This window comes from Aotus nancymaae, unplaced genomic scaffold (genome assembly GCF_030222135.1).
Source record: "Aotus nancymaae isolate 86718 unplaced genomic scaffold, 86718_ANA_hifiasm-v0.15.2.pri h1tg000010l, whole genome shotgun sequence".
Taxonomy (NCBI): Eukaryota; Metazoa; Chordata; class Mammalia; order Primates; family Aotidae; genus Aotus; species Aotus nancymaae.
In genome coordinates this window covers 65,805,173-65,828,722 of record NW_026988421.1, presented here as the reverse complement: position 1 = coordinate 65,828,722, position 23,550 = coordinate 65,805,173, and the positions used below count along the sequence as shown (strand labels likewise).

General features: G+C 37.7%; 1 protein-coding gene across 2 annotated transcripts in view; it reads right to left on the bottom strand.

Annotated features, from left to right (window-relative positions):
• Positions 1-23,550, bottom strand: part of ADK (adenosine kinase) — a 561,731-nt gene that overhangs the window by 510,790 nt on the left and 27,391 nt on the right. For both annotated transcript variants that reach the window (XM_012460167.2, XM_012460168.2), the window contains exon 2: positions 5,418-5,492. In XM_012460167.2, the coding sequence (XP_012315590.1) occupies positions 5,418-5,492 (75 nt within the window). The remainder of the gene's footprint in view (positions 1-5,417; positions 5,493-23,550) is intronic.

Below are 23,550 nucleotides of genomic sequence, written 5' to 3'. Positions count from 1 at the left end.
GTAGCTAAGACTACAGGTGCGTGACATCACGCCTGGCTAATTTTTTGTATTTTTAGAAGACACTGGGTTTTGCCATGTTGGCAAGGCTGGTCTTGAACTCCTGACCTCAAGTGATCCGCCTGCCTCAGCCCTCCAAAGTGCTGGAATTATAGGCATGAGCCACGGTGCCCAGCCTGAAATTTGACAGAACAGGAAATTTAAGTATAGTATATTATTTAAAAGTACAAGGTAACCAAAAGAACTAAATTCATTAATGTAACTGTATACAGTAGTATTTTCTGATTGGGAAAGTGTGTTTTAAAATTTCTATATGAATGTGTTAGGATAAAATACATCTCCCAGTTTATCCTAGGCCTCCAATACATTTCCTATTATATTACCATAAGTCAAATTAACACATTTATAAATTCTTACCTTACCCTTTGACATTTCAGTTTATCCGAATATAGTTATGAGGTAATCTCCATGATATAAAAAAAGTTTCAAAAAAATTATTGTCCCCCATAATTACTTATATTTCTATATACTATCAATGAACAATAAGAAAATGAAAGAAAACAATCCCAATTTACAATAGCATCAAAAATAATAAAATTAAATTTAACCAAAGAAGTGTAAGACATAAGCACTAAAAACCTACTAAACACTGCTGAAAGAATTTTTAAAAGACCCAAATAAGTGGAAAGACATTCTGTCTTCATAACTTGGAAAACTTAATTGTGTATTTATCTATACATTCAATTTAATTCCAATCAAAATTCCAGCTGCCTTTTTTTACATAAATGAAAAAGCTATCCCCAAAAACTCATATGGAATTGTGAGGGATCTCTAATGAAAAAACAAAAAACTTGAAAAAAAGAAAATTGGAGGACTTACACTTCCTGACTTCAAAATTTACTACAAAGCTACAGTAATCAAAACAGTGTTGTACAGGCCAGGCATAGTTGCTAATGCCTATAATCCCAGCACTTTGGGAGGCCAAGGTGAGAAGACAACTTGAGCCTAGGATCAAGCCAGGCTTGAGTTCGAGACCAGCTTGGGTGACATAAGGAGACCCCATTTATACAAAAAAAAATTTTTTTTTTTAATAGCTAGGGATGGTGGTACATGCATATAATCTCAGTTACTTGGGAGGCTGAAATAGAAGGATCACTTAAACCCAGGAGTTCAAGGTTTCAGTAAGCTATGACTGCACCACTGCACCCCAGCCTGGGTGACAGAGCAAGACTCTCAAAAGAATAATGTTGAACCCTTATTTCATACCTTATACAAAAATTAACCCAAACTTGATCAAATGCCTAAATCTAAGACCTTAAACTACAAAACACTTAGAAGAAAGCACAGACATAAATCTTTGTGATCCTGGATTTAACAATAGATTCTTACAAATGACAGCAAAAGCATGAGCAACAAAAGAAAAATAAATTGGACATCATCAAAATTTAAAACTTTTGTACATCAAAGGACACTATCAAAAAATTAAAGTAAATCCCCAGAATGGGAGAAAATATTTGCAAATCATATGCTAGCTGATACAGGTCTAGTATCCAGAATATAAAAAGAACTTTTACAACTTAATGAAAAGACGATGACCCAATTAAAAAATGGGCAAAGAACTTCAACATTTTCCCAAAGATATACAAATGTCCAGTAAGTGTATGAAAAGATGCTAATCTCAAAAGTTTTTCATTAGAAAAATGCAAATCAAAATCACAATGAGACATCATTTCACACCCACTTAGATGGCTGTAATTTAAAAAATAAAATATAAGTTTCGGCAAAGATGTAGAGAAACTGGAACATTTATACATCACTGGTAGGAATGCAAATAGTGCAGCTACTTTGGAAAACAGTTTGGGGGTTTCTCTGGAAGTTAAACACAGAATTACCACGTAACCCAGCAGTTCTACTTCTATGCGTATAACCAAGAGAAATGAAAACACATTCTCACACAAAAGCTTATACATGAATGTTCATAGGAAGTATTGCTCCTAATAGACAAAAAATAAAAACAACATAAGTGTCCATCAACCAAAGAATGGATAAACAAAATGTGGTATATCCATACAATGGAATATTATACCACTATAAAGAAAAATGAAGAACTGATACATGCTACAACATGCATGAACCTTGAAAGCATTAAATAACTAAAATAAGCCCAAACACAAAAGGTCATACATAAAAACACAAAAGATCACATATCGTATGATTCCATTTATATAAAATGCTCAGAATAGACGAATTCATATAAAAACAAAGTATACTGATGGTTCCAAGGAGATTGGGCTAGAGGAGTAGAGGAGGGAATAGTGAATGACTACTTAATGGGCATGGGATTTCATTTTGGGGTGATGAAAATGTCCTGAATTAGACACTGGTGATGGTTGTACAACTATGTGAATATACTGGCAGTCACTGAATTGTATACTTTAAAATGGTTAAAATGATCAATTTTATGTGACATAAATTTCACCTCATTTTTTTTTAAAGAAGAAAGAGAGAAAGAAAAAAAAGAATGAAGAGGAGGAAGAAAAAGGAAGAGAAAGAGGGAGAGAGAACGGGAGTACTGCTTTATTGCCCAAGCTAGAATGCAGTCTAAAAATAGGTATTGAAAAGCTCTTTTATGCCAATAATTGTGCTTAACAATGGAGACAGGAAGGAATAAGGGAAGAAAATAACAAACAAGCAGCCAACCAATATTTCATTTAAACCTGTGAAATACTATGCAATTATTGATGAGTGATTTACTTCCAATTATGTAGTCACTTTTGGAATAGGTGTGATATGGTACTGATAAGAATGTATGTTTTGTGTATTTGAAGTGGAGAGTTCTATAAATGTTTATTAAGTTTACTTGTTCCGGGTCTGAGTTCAAGTCCTGGATATCCTTGTTAATTTTCTATCTCGTTGATCAGTCTAATATTGACAATGTGATGTTACAGTCTCCCACTATTATTGTGTGGGAGGCTAAGTCTCTTTATAAGTCATTAAGAACTTGTCTTATGTATCTGGGTGCTCCTGTATTGGGTGCATGTATATTTAAGATTGTTAGCTCTTCTTGTTGTATTAATCCTTTTACCATTATGTAATGTCCTTCTTTGCCTCTTTTGATCTTTGTTGCTTTAAAGTCTATTTTATCAGAGGTGAGAATTGCAATTCCTGCTTTTTATTTATTTATTTATTTTTGCTCTCCGTTTGGTTGGTAAATCTTCCTCCATCCCTTTGTTTTGAGTCTTTGTGTATCGTTGCATGTGAGATGGGTCTGGATACAGCATACCGATGGATTTTGGCTTTTACTGCCATTTGATGCTAGCTGGCTGTTTTGCCCATTAGTTCAAAGGCTATACTGGTTGTTCTTTATATGTGTAGTGCTTCTTTCAGAAGCTCTTGTAAAGCAAGCCTGGTGATGGTGACATCTCTAAGTACTTGCTTGTTCGCAAAAGATTTTACTTTTCCTTTGCTTGTGAAGCTTAGTTTGGCTGGATATGAAATTCTGGGTTGAAAGTTCTTTTCTTTAAGGATGTTGAATATTGGCCCCCACTTTTTTCTGGCTTGTAGGGTTTCTGCTGAGAGATTTGCTGTAAGTCTGATGGGTTTCCCTTTGTGGGTAACCTGACCTTTCTTTCTGGCTGCTCTTAGTATTTTCTCCTTTATTTCAACCCTAATGAATCTGACGATTATGTGCCTTGGTGTTGGTCTTCTTGAGGAGTATCTTTGTGGTGTTCTCTGTATTACCTGCAGTTGAATATTGTCCTGCCTTACTAGGTTGGGAAAGTTTTCCTGAATAATATCTTGAAGAGTATTTTCCAACTTGGAGTCATTCTCTTCGTCACATTCAGGTACACTTATCAAACGTAGATTAGGTCTTTTCACATAGTCCCATATTTCTTGGAGACTTTGCTCATTCCTTTTTATCCTTTTCTCTCTAATCTTGACTTCTCGTTTTATTTCATTAAGTTGGTCTTCGAACTCTGATATCCTTTCTTCTGCTTGATCAATTCGACTGTTAAAACTTGTGCATACTTCACAAAGTTCTCAGGTTGTGTTTTTCAGCTCCATTAATTCACTTATATTCCTCTCTAAATTGTCTATTATCGTTAGGATTTTGTCAAACCTTTTTTCAAAGTTCTTAGTTTCTTTGCATTGGGTTAGAACAAGTTCTTTTAATTCACAGAAGTTTCTTATCATCCACCTTCTGAAGCCTACTTCTGTTAATGGAACGCACTCATTCTCCATCAGGCATTGTTCCATTGCTGATGAGAAACTGTGATCCCCTGTAGAGGGAGAGGCATTCTGATTTTGGTTATTCTCTACCTTTTTACGCTGGTTTCTTCCCATCATTGTAAATTTATCCACCTGTCATCTTTGTGATTACCGGCTTTCAAATTAGGTCTCTGAGTGGACGTCCAACTTGTTGATTCCCAGCGCCGAAATCTGAGCAATCCACTGTGCCGGCCAAAACCACCTCAGTTTTTTTTAAAAGTAATTGTTCTTGGGTGTGCAAGGAGAGGGGGATCTTGCTTTCTCATCATTAATCTTTTTTACTACTTAATTTTTCCATATAGTAATCCCCTGTTATCTGAGGTAGATGCATTGTAAGACACCCAGTGGGTATCTGAAACCGTGGATAGTACTGAACCCTATATACACACACACAATGTTTTTCCTACACATACACACCTATGATAAAGTCCCATTTATAAATGAGGCACAGTAAGAGATTAATGAAAACTAAAAATAGAACAATCATGAAAATATACTGTAATAAAATTTATGTGGACATGGTATGTATGTGTCTTTCTCTCAAAATATCTTCTTATACTGTCCTATCGGTAACTGAGACCTCAAAAAGTGAAAACGAGGACACCAGAGGGGAGTATTATACCAAATGGCCTCAAATACCTAGGCAAATAAACAAACTGATTTCTCAGCTAAGTTAAAACACTCATAGTTACTTATAAAAGGGAAATAGCAGAGCTTCATGCCCTCTGAATTATATCCTACATATTCTCTTGTCTTTAATCATCTTTCTTCTCCCATTATAGCTTCTGAGAGGAAACCAGATTGGGCACACTCAGGGTAGAATGGCTGTAGATTATGATACCATTATGGATGTAGTTCACTAACAGTAGTTTAAAATTGGGGGAATTAAATAATCAGGTAAATCATATAAACTTTCTTCTTCCAAATAATAAGCAAAAAAGTTTTATATAAAAATAGCAATATATGTAAGTTTTCCCAAGGAAAATTATGCTCACTCAATAATGATACCATACTTGCTAATAACTGACTTAAAATTTCCTGACTTTTCCTCTAATTGAAGATTTTAGGTAGTAAATTCACTTCTAAAGTTTTCATCCATTTTTCTTCAAATATAAGTTCCACATAGTACATATGAAGAGTTTAATACTTACTTATCAAGGAAATCTTTGTCCACTACAGCAGAGATGTCAAGCAGAGGATTTCCCATTCCAAAGAGAGTATTTTCTCTAAAAAAACACAAAATATAAGTTAGAAATACTTCTAAAAGTAAGTGTATATGTAAAAGGTACACAAATATAAAAATAACTATCTTCGTTTCAACCCGAAAATAAACCTAACATATCAGTTTATCAAGCATTTGATTTGCCCATTACATGTAGGACATTTTAGAGGTAGCATAAAGCCATTTAGAAAAAAAGATGATTAACTGAGATGCAAATCAAAACTACAATGACATACCATCTCACACAAATCAGAATAATAATAATTATTATTATTATTATTTGACACAGAGTTTTGCTCTTGTCACCCAGGCTGGAGTGCAATGGAGCAATCTTAGCTCACTGCAACCTCCACCTCCCAGGTTCAAGCCATTTTCCTACCTCAGCCTCCCGGGTAGCTGGGATTACAGGCACCTGCCACCATGCCCAGCTAATTTTTGTATTTTTAGTAGAGACGGGGTTCTGCCATGTTGGCCAGGCTGGTCTCAAACTCCTGACCTCAGCTGATCCACCTGCCTCAGCCACCCAAAGTGCCAGGATTACAGATGTTAGCCACCATGCCTGGCCCAGAATAACTATTATTAAAAAGTAAAAAAATAACAGACATTGTGGAGGTTGCAGAGAAAAGGTAACATGTTGAGGAACTTTAAGTTAACCCTGCCCCCATGACTCCCTTATGGAGGATACTTTGTGATTAGTGGTAGGCAGGTAACAGCTGCCTACTTGATGTATTTTTAAGTATAGAACACCTGTGTATTAATGAGAATTATCTGTTTAAAGCAAATAAATATGCGGATGAAAGTCTGCTTGGGGCCTTCAGTCTGGAGAGCTGTCAGCCCTAAAGGCTCTCAGACTGTTGGTCCCCAGGATAGATCCACTCTGTTGTGCTATCTAGGTGTCTGCCTCTCAAATATCTTCAGTGCTGCATACGTGGGGGTCTCTCAACCAAGCTGGTTCTTGGTAGTAACCCTTATAAACTGTTGATGGGAATGCAAATTAGTTTAGCCCCTATGAAAAGAAGTTTAAAGATCTCTCAAAAAACTAAAAATATAATTATCATCTGACTAAGCAATCTCCTTATGGGTATATACCCAAAGAAAAATGAATTATTCTACCAAAAAGACATTGCACTTAAGTGTTTATCACAGTACTCTTCACAATAGCAAAGACATGGAATCAACCTAGATGCCCATCAATGGTAGAATGAATAAAGAAAATCCAATACATATACACCACAGAATACTATGCAGCCATAAAAAAGAATGAAATCCTGTCCTTTGCAGCAATATGGATGCAGGTGAATTATCCTAAACAAATTAACATACAAACATAAAACCAAATACCACATTTTCACTTATAAGTGGGAGCTAAACACTGGGTACACAGGAACACAAAGACAATAGACACTGGAGATTTCAAAATCAGGGAGGGAGAGAGCAAAGCAAGAGCTGAAAAACTACATATTGAATACTACGTTCACTACTTAGATGACAGGGATCATTACAAACCCAAACTTCAGTATCACATGGTATACCCATGTAACAAACCTGCACATATGGCCTCCCTGAATGTTATTAGGGAGTCCATGGCATATCCTGGAAGAGTCCAAGCAAGAGCCCTATCTACCCCTCGACAAACTGTGAATGACTGCGGTAGGGTCTTCACAATAGATATCAGAAGTGATATAATTTTCTTATTATGTATCCAAAAACTTTAAATACATGCTTTCTATAGAATGATTTGTAGCTATTACAAATTTAAATGCACATCTTTCCATGTAAAAATGTCTAGCTAAAACTTTTATTCATGTCCTCTTATATTTCTTATACTTCTTATGTTCATGCCTTCTCAAACATATACTTGCATGTTATATATATAAGGATTCATTTCAGATGCCTATAATATGAAATAAAGCAAAACAAAAACAAACAAATCAACAAGAAATGATATAATTTTCAATTACATTCAACAGACTTTAAGAAATGATATAATTTTCAATTACATTCAACAGACTTGGAGGAAGTCTGTTTTCCATAAGAGATCACAGTATGGCTCCAATCCAAATAGAAAGAACTCCACCACAAGTGAAGCCTTAAACAGAAGCTCATCTATAGCAGCAAGTGAATATGGCTGGATCAGTCTCAATAGGAGACATTCATCTAGTTTATCCAATAAGATTTGCCTCTGTGTAATTTTCTACTGGTCTCCAGTTTACTGATGATCTCCCTTTCAGTTGCCCCCAAACTAGTAACCATTCTCATCATTTGGAGACTATCAGTAGTATCAATGGACCAGTATGCAAGGATTTTTTTTTTTTTAAAGAATGAGGTATAGCCTATAATTATAATTTGAAATGATTTTTAGAATATAAAATTACAGTCTCTTATTAACACCATAGATTGGGCAACTATGGCTGAATATCTGAGACATTTGTCCCTTTTCTATTTAAAGAAAGCTGAGTGGAGGAAGGTAAGATACACTTACTTATTCACATTTAAATTGCATTTATTAGTCTTCATTAGACTTGTGATCAAAACAAGTCTAATAAAAAGAAAGTACTTTAAGTGCTTAGAAGATGAAGGATCAACAGAGAAATACAGTAACACTTGACCATGATTTCACTGGGACTACTCTGCCTGATTTGTTTATTCTTATTCAAACAATAAAAACTCCTAGAACTTGTTATTTTAAAAAAAATTATGACTACTTGGCTTTTTATTTTCATTCACCCTTTTTAAGCATCCAGTTCAAAGTACACAGTCATGTAACCACCAAACTATGGAACATTTCCATCATGACAAAAGAAAAAAAGCATTCTCCTGCCCCCACATCAATCGCTCTACCCTCAATTGGTCCCCTCTCAGTTTTTTGTTTGTTTTTGAGACAGTCTCACTCTGTCAACCAGGCTGGAGTGCAATGGCACAGTCTCAACTCACTGCAACCTCCACCTCTCGGGTTCAAGCGATTCTCCTGTCCCACGAGTAGCTGGGATTATAGACGCCCACCACCACGTCCAGCTAATTTTTGTATTTTTAGTAGAGACAGAGTTTCACCATGTTGGCCAGGCTGGTCTTGAACTCCTGACCTTATGATCTGCCCACCTCAGCCTCCCAAAGTGCTGGGATTACAGGCATGAGCCACCATGCCCGGCCAGTCCCCTCTCAGTTTTAAGGAATATAATTGTTACACTTCTTTTTAAGAATTCAAACCTTTCAACATCTACCACATTCCCAAAAGAGTTTATTATACTCTGTTTGAAAACTCAGTAAAGACAGTCTTACAGACAGCCCAATAATTGATTCTAAGAACAAAGTACAAATCAAGAGTCAAATAATTCATGTCTTGAATCTCAATTTTGTTTTTTTTTTTTAAGATGGAGTCTCACTCCGTCACCCAGGCTGGAGTGCAAAGGCACTATCTCTGCTCACTGTAACCTCTGCCTCAAGGGCTTAAGCAATTCTCCTTTCTCAGCCTGCAGATTAGCTGGGAGTACAAGTGCCCAGCACCACACCTGGCTAATTTTTTTATTTTTGGTAGAGACAGGGTTTCACCATGTTGGCCAAGCTGGTTTCGAACTCCTGACCTCAAATGATGCGCCCGCCTCAGCCTCCCAAAGTGCTGAGATTACAGGCATGAGCCACCACACCAGGCAAGAGTCTCAGTTCTTGAGGTAGCTTGTTGAGAGACTTAAGCAAACTTTCCACCATTTCTGGGTCTAAATGTTAACAATGTTCGACTTATTGTCAAACAATATTACAATTCAGTTAAGGTCATTTGAAGTCATTCTTACAATAAACAGGAATCCTGTGTTTGTCATCTGTTCCTTGCCAGGAGGTAAAAGGAGGCTTTTACCCCAAATTTTCTCACTCAAGAGTTGAATTTGGGTGGAATTGATCCCTAGGGCAAACCAAAACCTAGGCCAATCAGCACAATATACTTTATCTCTAGCTATCAATATATTTCTCTAGCTGACAACATATTTCTCTAGCCGTCATGATCAGTTCAGAGATTGGCATGTAACCTAAGTCAGGCAAATCAGAATTAATCCAATATTTTTTTCCTATAATACTCAGATACAAAACATATTTTTCCCTAATAGATATAAATGAAGAAGGTGCTAGAAGCCTTAAAAACCTAATGGCCTCAAGGTGGCTGCCTTAGGATAAATTTTATACCACATAAAGCAGAGTGCAAAAACTGAAAGAAACCAGGGCATTAATGAAGTTGTTGGGCCACCTAATTAAGCTTTACCTGAACCTATACTCCATCCAAACTTTTCTTTTTGTTTTGTTTTGTTATTTTAACTTTTAAGTACAGGTGTACAAGTGCAGATCTGTTACATAGGTAAACTTGTGTAATGGGGGTTTGTTGTACAGGTTATTTCATCACCCAGGTATCTGGACTTTTCAATTACATATGTTGGTAGTTTCAGTTTGAGGCTGGTTTTTAGCTACTTATAACTGAAAGTATAGAGGCAGATGTAAATTGTTATTAGTTTGTTTTGTGAATCTGTTTAATATGTAATGCATTTTTATTATAAAACTGTAATATAGACAAGATTACTAGTGCTCAATCTTAACACTACAGTTCCCCAATGGAGAAAGTATGCAACATAAACCCTGATGAGACACACTATTAGACTGCAATTGTCCAATGTCTGCATGAAACTGTTTGCAGAAGCAGTGGCTAGAAGCAGTCAGGAGAAAGGAATTAAAAGTAGCACAGGCTGGACATGGTGGCTTACACCTGTAATCCCAGTACTCTGGGAGGCTGAGGCAGATAGATGGTTTGAGTTCAGGAGTTCAAGACCAGCCAGGGAAACATGCCAAAACCCCATCTCTACAAAAAAATTGGCTGGGCACAGTGGTTCACACCTGTAATCCCAGCACTTTGGGAGGCTGAGGCAGGTGGATTGTCTGTGCACATGAGTTCAAAACCAGCCTGGGCAACATAGCAAGACCCCATCTCTACAAAAAATACAAAAATGAGCCAGGCGTGGTGGTGGCAAGTGCCTCTCTATAGTCTCAGCTACTAGGAAGGCTGAGGTGGAAGAATCCTTGAGCCTAGGAGGTTAAGGCTACAGTGAGCTGTGAGTATGCTACCACCAAGAAAGAAAGAAGAAAGAAAGAGAGAGAGAGAAAGAAAAGAGAGAGAGAGGGAGGAAGGGAGGGAGGAAAACGAAAAGAAAAGAGAGAAAAACACAAAAAACTGAGCCAGGCATGGTGGTGCACACCCATAATTCCAGCTACCAGGGAGGCTGAGGTAGGAGGATCAATTAAGCCAGGAAGGTTGAGACTGCAGAAAGCTGTGATGGCATCACTGCACTCCAGCCCTGGGTGATAGAGTAAGACCCTGTCTTAAAAATTAAATAAAATAGCACATAAAAGATATCTACAAATAGTAAGTAAAAAAGATACAATTATTTTCAAAAGCAAATGAAACTTAGCTCATGTCACCTTTCCCCTTTCTTCACTGCAATAACTGAGATTATATGAGATTATAATATGACAAAGGAAATCTGTTAAAACATCAATTTTTTAAAATGGCTGATTTCTTAAATATAAACACAAATAAACTAGTGTCCAGGCCAGTAAATACTATGCCCTTCTTAAGTGATTAAGACACTATATAAATAAGTATTTATTTTTATCTTTTTCTACTAGAATGTGAACAAGATGAGGTTTAGTCTATAGCCAAAAACTATGACTAACCCATACTGGGATTACTTTTTGTTCCAAATGTTAGCAATATCTTTTTTCTGGAAGGGATGCTAGGATGAGAGATTCTGAACAATCTTTTCTATTTGGGCGGGGGGGTTGGTAATTTTATAAATGTCTCATAATTTAGGCTTGCAGCCAACATAAACCAATACTATAATTATTATTTTGCTGGACAACCAACAAATTTTAAACTGACATACATGAGTAAGAGTTCCTGAGAAAATTTTTTCTTAGCTATTGATATATTAATGTTTGAATGTTGATTAGCCCTCTAACAGAAATGTTTAGTTATGTTATGGTACCAGAATAAACACTAACAATGACTGCCTTTAACTGTTACACCAGTCATCTTCTCTTTAAATCCAGAAACCTCAGCTTTATACATGACTCTTCTCTCTGCATCAACTAGCCCCATCTTATTAGTAAGGACATCATCTTAGTTTTATCAAACACTTCTTGTACCAGGATCTCCCACAATATACCCATGAGCACTAGGCCCTCTACAGACATTGCCTGAATTTCTACATTGTTAGCAATTTTTTTAGCCACAATAAATCCTGCACAGTATCACCAGAATTGTATTATTTTAAACAATTCTAGCCATAATATTTTTCTACTTAAAACCTAGTTTCTGATTATGTATAGGATAAAATCCAAAAGTGTAACATAAAGGACATTAAATCTAGCTCAAACTTACCATATTTTACCACATCTAAGATGCCATTATTCATAAAATAATCCCAATTTTCAATGATGATGCAAAACAGTTGTAAGATGTATGCCAATTTCAGAGTTGTTAAAATGGGAAGAAATGTGCACATTAAGATCATCAACATTTAGTAATTCTTTAGCCTTACCTCTCACCATTCTAATATAGACAACCTATTTAATCATAATGCCTTACTGTTCTTTGAATAAGATTCTGCCTGTAAAGTCCTTCTCCTACTTCCTTTGCCTGGCAAACTCCCATTCATCTTTTTAAAATTTCCTATATGCTACCTGTCTTGGGAAATTTTTCCTGATCATCAATTCCTACCCACGGGCTTCCACATAAGATACACAAGCTGCTCCCAACACAACTCAAGAGTGCCAATAATACTGTAGAAAATGGCTCCTGGTACTGTGTATCAAGGCACTGCATCCCTCCCTCCCAAACATTCATTCATTCCCTCCAGCTCACTTCTAAAAGTCCTTTGAAGAACTTTTTAGTTTATTTTAGGAGTTGCTTTGAACTTTATCTCAATCAACTGATCTTAATCACCTAGACAACAAAGGGTAAGATTTTTTTTGAAGTCTTAATTGCATTTTTATTCCCAATGGCTAGCATATGATCATTCCATGGGTTTTTGAGCAATTCTGTGATTCTAGGTTCTGATCTTTTCTTTCTTTTTTTGAGACAGGCTATTGTTCTGTTGCTCAGGCTGGAGGGCAGTGGTACAATCATGGCCCACTGCAGCATCAACCTCCCCAGCTCAAGAGATTCTCCCACCACAGCGTCCCAAGAAGCTGGGACTATAGCCACCACGCCCAGTTAATTTTTTTCTTTTTAGTAGAGGCTGGGTCTCCCACTGTTGCCCAGGCTGGTCTCAAACTCTTGGGCTCAAGCTATACTCCTGCTTCAGCTTCCCTAGGTTCTAGGATGACAGGCATGAGCCAGTATGCCCAGCCCAAGATACACTTTTATAAAGACACAAAAGATTTGAAAATAAAAAGTTAGAAAAAAGACACACCATGAAAACACTAATCATAAATTACAGTGGCTATATTAGTAACAGATAAGGTAAACTTTAAAATATGGAGTATCACCAGATATAAAGGGATTTCATGAAAATAGGTCAAATCATCGAGAAAAGGTAATAATACAAAAGATAACAATACAAAGTGGGTACACACAAATAAAATGGCTTCAAAATACTTTAAAAACTTAGAAACAAAAGAAATAGGCAAATATATAATCTTAATTTAGCATCCTTCTTTTAGTAATTAGCAAAAGAGGCAGACACATAAAAAATTAAGGAATCACACTACACATTATTTATCTTAGAAAAAGAAACACTTAAGTGCACAGAGTTCCTAACAGAACGCTTTTGGATTTATCTGTAAAGATAAAACACTAGGCTAGCCATGTTAGCTCACAGCTATAATTCCAGCACTTTGGGAGGCTGAGGTGGGAGGATCACTTGAAGCCAGGAGTTCAAGACCAGCCTGGGCAACATAGTGAGACCTCATCTCCACAAAAAATAAAAATAAAAATAATTAGCTGGGTGCCGTTGTGCATGTCTATAGTCCTAGCTCCTCAGGAGGCTGAAGTGGGATAATTCTTTAAGCCCAGGAGGACTATAGTGTGCAGTGATCACGCCAATACACTCTGGCCTGAGTGACAGAGTGAGCAAGACCATATCTCTAAAAAAAAAAAAAAAAGGTAAAAATCTGGAAACATAAATGTCCTTTAACTGGTAAATTGGTAAACAAACTATGGTACACCCATAAAAGAGAAGCAATAAAAAGAAATGAACTCTAACACATACAACAACTTGAATGGCTCTCAAAGGCATGGTGCTAAGTGGAAAAAAAAAAGCCATATCTACAGGTTACATACTATATGATTCCATTTATATAATACTCTCAAAGTAACAAAATTACAGTGATGGAAAACAGGTTAGTAGTTGCCAGGTGTTAGGATTCAGAGAAAAGCATAACCATAAAGAAATAATTTGAAGTTACTTCTTTGTGGTAACAGAACAGCTTGGTACCCTGAATGTAGCAATAGCTACACAAATCCAGACATGATAAAATTTTATAGAACTATACACCACCATCTCCTCAATTTAAAAAGTAGATACAAAACTGGTAAAATTCTAATAAAGTCTATAGTCAACTTAACACTATTGTATAATATCGAAATCAGCCTCCTTGTTTGGGAACACACTATAGTTACCTAAGATATGTCATTGGGGGAAGTTGAGTGACTAGTACACAGGAACTTTCTGTACTATTTTTGTGATTTCTGAGAGTTGTATTTCAAAAAAAAAAAGGGAGGAAAAGGATATAAAAATAGATGTATTAAAAATGTTTAGGCCAGGTGTGGTGGCTCACACCTGTAATCCCAGCACATTGGGAAACTGAGGCAGGAGAATCACTTGAGCCCAGGAGTTTGAGACTAGCCTGGGTGAGACCCTGTCTTTGTATTTTACATAGTGAGACCCTATCTTTATATTTTAAAATAATTTTTTTAATGCTTAAAAAACAAATTAGGGTGACATCATTGGGAACAGCACATTAAGAACCTCCAAAAATCCTCTCTTCCATAAAAGCAAGAAGAACACTGGCAAAAAAAAAAAAAAAAAAAAAAAAAGGGAAAAATCGGACCAGACACGGTGGCTTACGCCTGTAATCCCAGCACTCTGGGAGGTGGAGGCTGGCAGATCACAAGGTCAGGAGTTTGAGATCAGCCTGGCCAATATGGTGAAACTCTGTCTCTACTAAAAACACAAAAATTAGCTGGGCGTGGTGGTGGGTGCCTGTAATCCCAGCTACTCAGGAGGCTGAGAAAAAAAAAATCAGAGTTCTGAAAAAGTTGATTTTTGACTTTTTTTTTTTTTGAGATGTAGTCTCCCACTGTCACCCAAGCTGGAGTACAATGGCACAAGCTTGGCTCACTGCAACCTCCGCCTCCCGGGTTCAAGCCATTCTCCTGCCTCAGCCTCCCAAGTAGATGGGATTACAGGTGACCGCCACCATGCCCAGCTAATTTTTGTATTTTTAGTAGAGATGGGGTTTCACTATGTTGGCCAGGCTGGTCTCAAACTCCTGACCTCGTGATCCACCCACCTCGGCCTCCCAGAGGGCTGGGATTACAGGCAAGAGCCAGCGTGCTCAGCCCAGAACTCTGAATATTAGCCCAAAGGCATGCAACAATCCAAGGAGCATTTATTCAAAAAAGATGGCTGAATCTCAGTAAGAACAGCAAGCTTTGCGGCATTATAACATGCCCTATTCCCCCGCCCCTCTTCCCAGTTCCAGGCTAGCCATGAAAAGTAACAGCCCACAAACAGTGGAATCCAGGAGCCTAGCAGACAGTAGAGGTGACAGAACAGGGCTAGAGCTCCTTCAAAGTCCCATTTTCAGAGCACTGTTATTATTTGAGCTGACCGGCAGTTCCCTGAAAAACCCCACTCTCAAGACTTCCCAGTATTTAAGCTGATTCAGAGCTTGCCCATTGCTAACAGCCTTTTCCCCCAAAGTATTTATTTGTCAGAAACAATCAGCTACAGTTGCTTAACATTTCAGCTACCAGAAGCAGCTGCGACAAACAAGCTAACCAAAACACATGAAAGTAGGAGAATGAGATGTCCATAGGGAATTTTGAAAAGTTCTGAAATTCCTAAGACTCTGGAAGGCCACAAGAGTGTGCCCAGGGCTGGCCGGGCGCTGTGGCTTATGCCTGTAATCTCAACACTTTGGGAGGCCAAGGCAGGTGGATCACGAGGTCCAGTATTTAAGACCAGCCTGCCAACATAGTGAAACCCCGTCTCTACTAAAAATACAAAAAATTAGCTGGGTACGGTGGTGGGCTCCTGTAATACCAGCTACTCAGGAGGCTGGGGCAGGAGATTTGCTTCAATCTGGGAGGCGAGGTTGCAGTAAGCTGAGATTGTGCCACTGCACTCCAGCCTCCGTGACAATGCGAGACTCAGTCTCAAAAAAAAAGGCCCTAAGCAATCACCATTGACTGAGCATGAAGCTCAGCAAAAACAGGAAGTCAATGCTATGGATGAACTGTAAGCCTGGTTGAGTGCTGAAAGCATGCTCCAACAAGCACACAAAGCCTCTCAGCAAAGACTAGAACAGTAACAAGTATTGACAAGAATATGGAGAAACTGGAATCTTCATACATTGCGGTTGAAAATTATAAAGTGATTCAGCCACTTTGGAAAATAGTTTGGCAGTCCCTCATAAAGTAAACATAAAATTACCACATGGGCCAGGCACGGTGGCTCATACCTGTAATCCTAGCACTTTGGGAGCCAAGGCGGGCGAATCACTTGAGGTCGGGATTTTGAGACCAGCCTGACCAACATGGAGAAACCCCATCTCTACTAAAAAAAAAAAAAAAAAATACAAAATTAGCTGAGCATGGTGGCAGATGCCTGTAATCCCAGCTACTCAGGAGGCTGAGGCAGGAGAATTGCTTGAACCCAGGAGGCGGACGTTGTGGTGAGCCAAGATCATACCATTGCACTCCAGCATGGGCAACAAGAGTGAAACTCCGTCTCAAAAAAAAAAAAAAAAAATACATGACCAAAACAGAAATCCAACAAAATTAAAATCTGGGTTTTTGAAAAGATTAATTGCTAAAACCCTAGTAAAACTGATCCAAAAAGTCAAAAGAAGTACCAACATCAAGAATACAAATGGAGAAATATAGCAGTTCATACAGGCAATAGCAGAATATTAAGAAATCTTATGAACAACTGTATAACGACTCAAAAATTTAAAATAAATGCATTTAAAAATGCAACTTCCCGGCCGGGCACGGTGGCTCAAGCCTGTAATCCCAGCACTTTGGGAGGCCGAGGCGGGTGGATCACGAGGTCAAGAGATCGAGACCATCCTGGTCAACATGGTGAAACCCCGTCTCTACTAAAATACAAAAAATTAGCTGGGCAGGGTGGCGCGTGCCTGTAATCCCAGCTACTCGGGAGGCTGAGGCAGGAGAATTGCCTGAACCCAGGAGGCGGAGGTTGCGGTGAGCCGAGATCGCGCCATTGCACTCCAGCCTGGGTATCAAGAGCGAAACTCCGTCTCAAAAAAAAAAAAAAAAAAAAAAAAAAAAATGCAACTTCCCAAACTGACACAGGAAAAAATGAAGAATCTGAATGCTTATATAGCAGTTAAAATAATTAAACTAATTTAAAACCTTCTCCTCTTTCCCGCAAAAACACTTCAGGCCCACATGGCTTCACTGTTGAATTCTATCAAAATTTAAAGTAACAATACCAATCTTACAAAGCTACAATAATTAAGACAGTGTGGTCTTGGCATAAGGAGATACAAATAGATCAACAGAATAGAATGAATCCAAGAAAAGACCCATAGCTATCTAATCAATTGAGAATCCCTTTGAGAAACTGTTATATGACAGCAAAAGATTAGTTCAAGATAGATCATAGGCCTAAATACAAAAGATAAACTATAAAGTTTATAGAAAAAAATGTAAGAGAATAGTTTCACAAGCCTACCAGAGGGTAAGGAAAGACTTCTTAGAAAAGGTAATACCATAAAATAAATCAACAAATTCAACTTGCTCAAAATTTGAAAGTTCTGTTCTCAAAAGACATTGTTAAGAAAATAAAACAGCAGGCCGGGCGCGGTGGCTCAAGCCTGTAATCCCAGCACTTTGGGAGGCCGAGGCGGGTGGATCCCGAGGTCAAGAGATCGAGACCATCCTGGTCAACATGGTGAAACCCCGTCTCTACTAATACAAAAAATTAGCTGGGCACGGTGGCGCGTGCCTGTAATCCCAGCTACTCAGGAGGCTGAGGCAGGAGAATTGCCTGAACCCAGGAGGCGGAGGTTGCGGTGAGCCGAGATCGCGCCATTGCACTCCAGCCTGGGTAACAAGAGCGAAACTCCGTCTCAAAAAAAAAAAAAAAAAAAAAAAAGAAAATAAAACAGCATAGCTCAGATCAGGAGAAAATATTGTGTGTGTGTGTGTGTGTGTGTGTGTGTGTGTGTGTGTGTGTGTGTGTGTGTGTGTAAAATCTGACAAACCTGGCAAATAACTTCTTTCAGATATAAAAAGAACTCCTACAAATCAGCAACAAAAAGACAACCCAGTAAAATAGGGATGTATATAAATGTTTAATAAAAACTTGTACATCAATGTTTATAGCACCATTATTCACAATAGCCCCAAAGGGAAAATAACCCAAATATCTATCAAATGATAAATGGATAAATCATGGCATATCTATACAAAGAAATATTATTGAATCATAATATTTCAGAATTGAACTGACACTTCAAATTAAAAGATAAGCAAATGGCCAATAATCTATCACTATTAGCCATCAAGGAAATAAACTAAAACCGTGATGAAATACAACTATACTCTAACCAGAATGCCTAAATTTTAAAATGCCAAACATTGTCAAGAATGTGGAAAACTGAACTTTTATAAAACCACTGGTGGGAATATAAAATGTGTTAATTTTTTCTTTTGGAAAAGTTTAGCGGTTTCTAAAGTTAAATATAAATTCTACCCTAATTTCACTCCTAGGTATTTACCCAAGTCCATGTAAAGATATATACAAAAATGTTCATAGCAACTTTATTCATAGTGACCAAACACTGGAAATAACCCAAAGTCCATTAACAGGAGACTCATTGCTACATACATATAATGGAATATTTCTTGGCAATAAAAGGGACAAACTACTGATACACACATCAAAATGGGTGAATCTCAAAATTACTATACTGAACAAAAGTAATCAGACACAAAATATTCCTTGCTGTATGATTCCATTTATGTGAAGTTCTAGAATGGGCAAAATATTATCTACAGTAAAAGAAGTCAGAGAGTGTTTGCCTGGGTGGGAAGGGGGACAGAATTAATTAAAAAGAGGCTGAGTCAGGCACAGTGAGATTACACACCTGTAATACCAACACTTTGGGAGGCTGAGGCGGGTGGATCACTTGAGCTCACGAGTTCGAGACCAGCCTGGTCAACATGGCAAGACACTCCCCCGCACCCCACTCTCCTGACATTGTTACAAAAAAAAAAAAAAAAGGGCAGGTATGGTGGTGCACACCTGTAGTCCCAGCTACCTGGGGGACTAAAGCAAGTGGATGGCTTACGCTGGGGAAGTCAAGGTTGCAGTAAGACTTGTTTGTGTCACTCCATTCAAGCCCGGGTGACAAAGTAAGACCCTGGGGAGGGGAAAGGAGAAAGGAAAGGGGAAAGGAAGGGAAAGGGAAAGGGAAAGGGGAAAGGAAACAAAAGGCTGATTTGACTTTATATAAATTATATTGAGAGAGCCAGGCACAGTGGCCCATGCCTGTAATCCCAGTACTTTGGGTGGCTGAGGCAGGCAGATCACTTGAGGTTAGGAGTTCCAGACCAGCCTGGGCAACATGGTGAAATTTTTTCTCTACCAAAAAATAAAAAAATTAGCCCAACTCGGTGGTGCACACCTGTAACCCAGCTACTCAGGTGGCTGAGGCAGGAGAATTCCCTGAGCCCAGGAAAGGTAGGTTGCAGTGAGCCAAGATTGGGCAGCTGCACTCCTGCCTGGGCAACAGACCAAGACTCTGTTTAAAAATATATATATTGTTGGCATTTTAAAAAAACTAAACAAACTAGGGAAATGTCTCTTGGTTACGTAAAACCAATCCTTCCATCTGTATTCTAGATTCTATCATTCTTGCCTACTCAACAACATTGATCTCTTCCTTCTGTCAAGCATCATCTATTTTTTCTGCTTTCTATTGGATCACTGTTTTCGACACACAAATGTTAAAATTTCAAACTCTCCCTGCAGAAAACCTCAGCCCAGCATATACTTCCAACTACCATTATTTCCCTGCTCCCCTTTACACCAAAACACTGCCAGTGCTCTATCAAATAGTAGGTTCCCCTAAACTAGGTAAAATTACTCATTTTAAATTCAATTTGGAGAAAGGCACACATGTGACATGACTAACACTTATATAACAATTTTCAGCTTAAAATGCATTTTTTGATATGTCACTCTTTAATATCTTCAAAACACTCATGTAGGATAGATATTGCTATTATCTCTGTTTAATGGATGAAGAAACAAGAGGTTCCTCAAGGTTTTATAACCTGCCAAAAGTCAGATAACAAATAATCCCTAATTTCAAATCATGTGCATTACTGTTCAATATACTACATTTCTACACTCAGAACTCTCCATACGATAAAAATGTTTGACCAGTGAAAAGCATCCAAATGTACCCAAAATAGACCAGTATTCCATTATCTTACAGTCCTATTTCAAATAACATTTCAACAAACAAAACCTAGTACAACAAAATAATTACAATGTATATGTAAGTGACCAGATAATTTATTATCCAAATGGGACACTTTCGAGAATAAATGAGACATATTTATGTGTCTATTAATAACTATGTCAGGATAACCAGGCACAGCGGCTCATGCCTATAATCCCAGCACTTTAGGAGGCTGAGGCAGGAGGATCACTTGACCAAGAGTTTGAGGCCAGGAGGTTTAAGAACAGCCTCAGCAATATGGCAAGACCCCAGGCGTGGTGGTGTGTGTTTATAGTCCCAGCTTCTGGAAAGCTGAGGTGGGAGGATCACTTGAGCCCAGGAGTTCAAGGTTACAATGAGCCATGATCACACTGCTGCACTCCAGCTGGGCAACAAAGCAAGACCCTGTGTCTACAAAAGAAAAAAATAAACATGATAATGTCAGGATAACAGAGATGATCCAGGATTGTCCTGGGCAAACTGGGACATAATGGTCATCCTATTCATAACCTAGTTTTGCTATTTAAAAAATTAAAATCTCAGACCAGAATGCCAGCTAAAAAAGTAAAAAGTTAAAAAAAAAAAAGTATATCTATGTTTTATTTCAGTATTTTTATTTTATTAATAGTATATTTCATTACAAGATCAAGGGATCCTCCTGACTCACCTTCTCTAGCAGCTGGGACTACAGGCACACACCATACCCTGCAAATTTTCGTATTTTTTGTAGAGACAAGGTTTTGGCATATTGCCCAGGCTGGCCTTGAACTCCTGGCCTCAAAGTGATCCACTTTGGCCTCCCAGAGTGCTGAGATTACAGGCATGTGCCACTATGCCCTGCCATAGTATTTTTTAAATATCAATTTAAAAACAAGGATGTGGCTGGGCACAGCAGCTCACACCTGTAATCCCAGCATTTTGGGAGGCCCAGCCAGCACTTTGCGAGGTCAAAGTGGGTGAATCACTAGAGCTCTAGAGTTCAAAACCAGCCTGGGCAATATGGCGAAACCCCGTCTTTACAAAAAATACACAGGTGAGACTATAGGACTACAGGTGGGATTGTAGGGACTACAGGTGGGAATACTCCCAGCTACTTAGGAAGCTGAAGTGGGAGGATTGCTTGAGCCCAGAGGCTGAGGTTGCAGTGAGCTATGTTCATATCACCACACTCCACCAAGGGCAACAGAGCAAAACCCTGTCTCATAAAATAAAAAAATAAAATAAAACCAAGGAGGTATGAAGAGGTAAGGAGACATGATTGTTAACCGATATTACAGGAAAGATTAACATTCAAACAGTCTAGAAAATCACTTTGGTTCAAGTTTTATCTTTGATAGTTCTGCTTAATGTAGCAATATTGTAGCTGGAAAGATTTGGAGTCAGAAAACCTTATATGCTTTTTCAAACAAAGATGACCTATTTATAAATAGGAGCATTAACAGCTGACAACATTGTACATGAAAGAAAGATTACTGTTTTAGTTCTTCAAAATATTTCATAAATGAAACAATTTCATTTTATTTTAAAAGTTCACTTACCTCTCTAAGAAATCCCACAGCGTAAAAAAAAATGTGCAGTAATGTGAATTTACAATTCTTATTTTAAAAACACAAGTAAAAATGAGTTTGAAAACTGTTTAAAGGCTCTAAAGAAACCAACTCAACAAAGACAGTTTCAATCTTAGCCAAATTTTAGTCTCCATATGAATGTTCTGAGTGGCTTGGCAGATGCTATTGGACATACCTCAAAAAGTTTTGAGTCTCAGAAGGAAAATACCCCAGGACTCCACCCACTGTCCACATAAATTTTCCAATGTAGGCCTAACCCACAAAAGTGGTTCCAGAATCATCATGTAGGGCACAGTGATGTCCAGAGTCCCAGAATAGTTTTAGACCAAACCTGACCTATCTGGGCAGACCAAAGAATAGGGCTCCTTAGCTCTACAACAAACACTCCCCAACTCCATTCCCTAGTCTTCCCTGGCACAAACCCAAACTGTAAGCAATGCTCAAAACCAGACTAGACACTGATGTTAGGAAAACAAGACAATATTCAGAGGGGAATTTTGAAATAATGTTGCTCAGTGAAAAAATGCATAAAGTAGGAGTCAGAAATCTAAATTCTATCTTAGGCTCTACCACTGTCTAAGTAGGACATTGCACTTTACTTTGGATACAAGGTCCAGTATAGAAAAGGAAAAAAAGTAAAATGCTAAGTAAGATCTTCTTTGAATCCTGACATTCTGCATTTTCCTCTGTCTCCTGAATTTAACTCAGGCGCCAACTTAACTATTGGTCCAATTTAAAATGACACATCAATTTATCAAATGTTTTATCATTTCCCAAATGAAGACCAGTAGGAATCTGATATGTATAACAAAGGATATAAGTTGTTCTCCAGGGATACCTGGTTTCAAAGGCTATAAATTTAGACTCTTCATCAGTAATTAAGTAGAATAGAAACAAATGATAAAAGACTATCTCTAGCTATATTCAAAGATCTTAAGTTTAAAAAAAAAAGGTTTTATTTAAAATCATTATTTAGGAATTCCTAATAGTCGAATGCTACACTAGAAAGGGCACTGAACAAGGTATGTAAAGATCTCATATCTAGTTCCAGATATGTAACTGTGTGAACTTGAACACAGCACAGTATCTCTGGGCTTTAATTTCTTCAACTGTAAAATGACAGAATTAGACAGGTAAGTTTGTTTCCTGTCTAAAAATTTAAGATTTAAACTTTTTTTTTTTCAGATGACCCCATTCTCTAAGTGCTCAAAGTGCTTTTACTCCATTTTAAAAATGCTTTAAAATTTAAAAGCACTTTTACACTTATCCAACACTGGTAGGATGCATATCTCTACTACTGAGTTATTTCATTAAACAAATGTCCAGAATAGAAAAGAGAAATGGAAGATCAGTAACTCACAAAAAGGCCCTCAATTGGGCCCCAGATATTCTGATCATTGGTCCTCATTGATTTTCAATCCTCTATTCTTTCATAGCCATTGCTATGAAAACAGTCACATTACCACATTTAGCAACAATTATTTTAAGGATGGTGTAGAAACAAGAACATCAGACACAAAGTCATTAATGGATATCTTGTAATCATTCAGCTTATCAGTAAAAGGAGGTCAATAATACCTACCTTTTAAGCTACTGTTAGACTGAGCACAAAATGGGAATGTTAACAGAAAGGGGTCCCAATCTAGACCCCAAGAGAGGGTTCTTAGACCTCATGCAAGGAAGAATTCAGGGCAAGTCCATAAAGTGAAAGCAAGTTTATTAAAGAAGTAAAGAAACAAAAAAATGACTACTCCA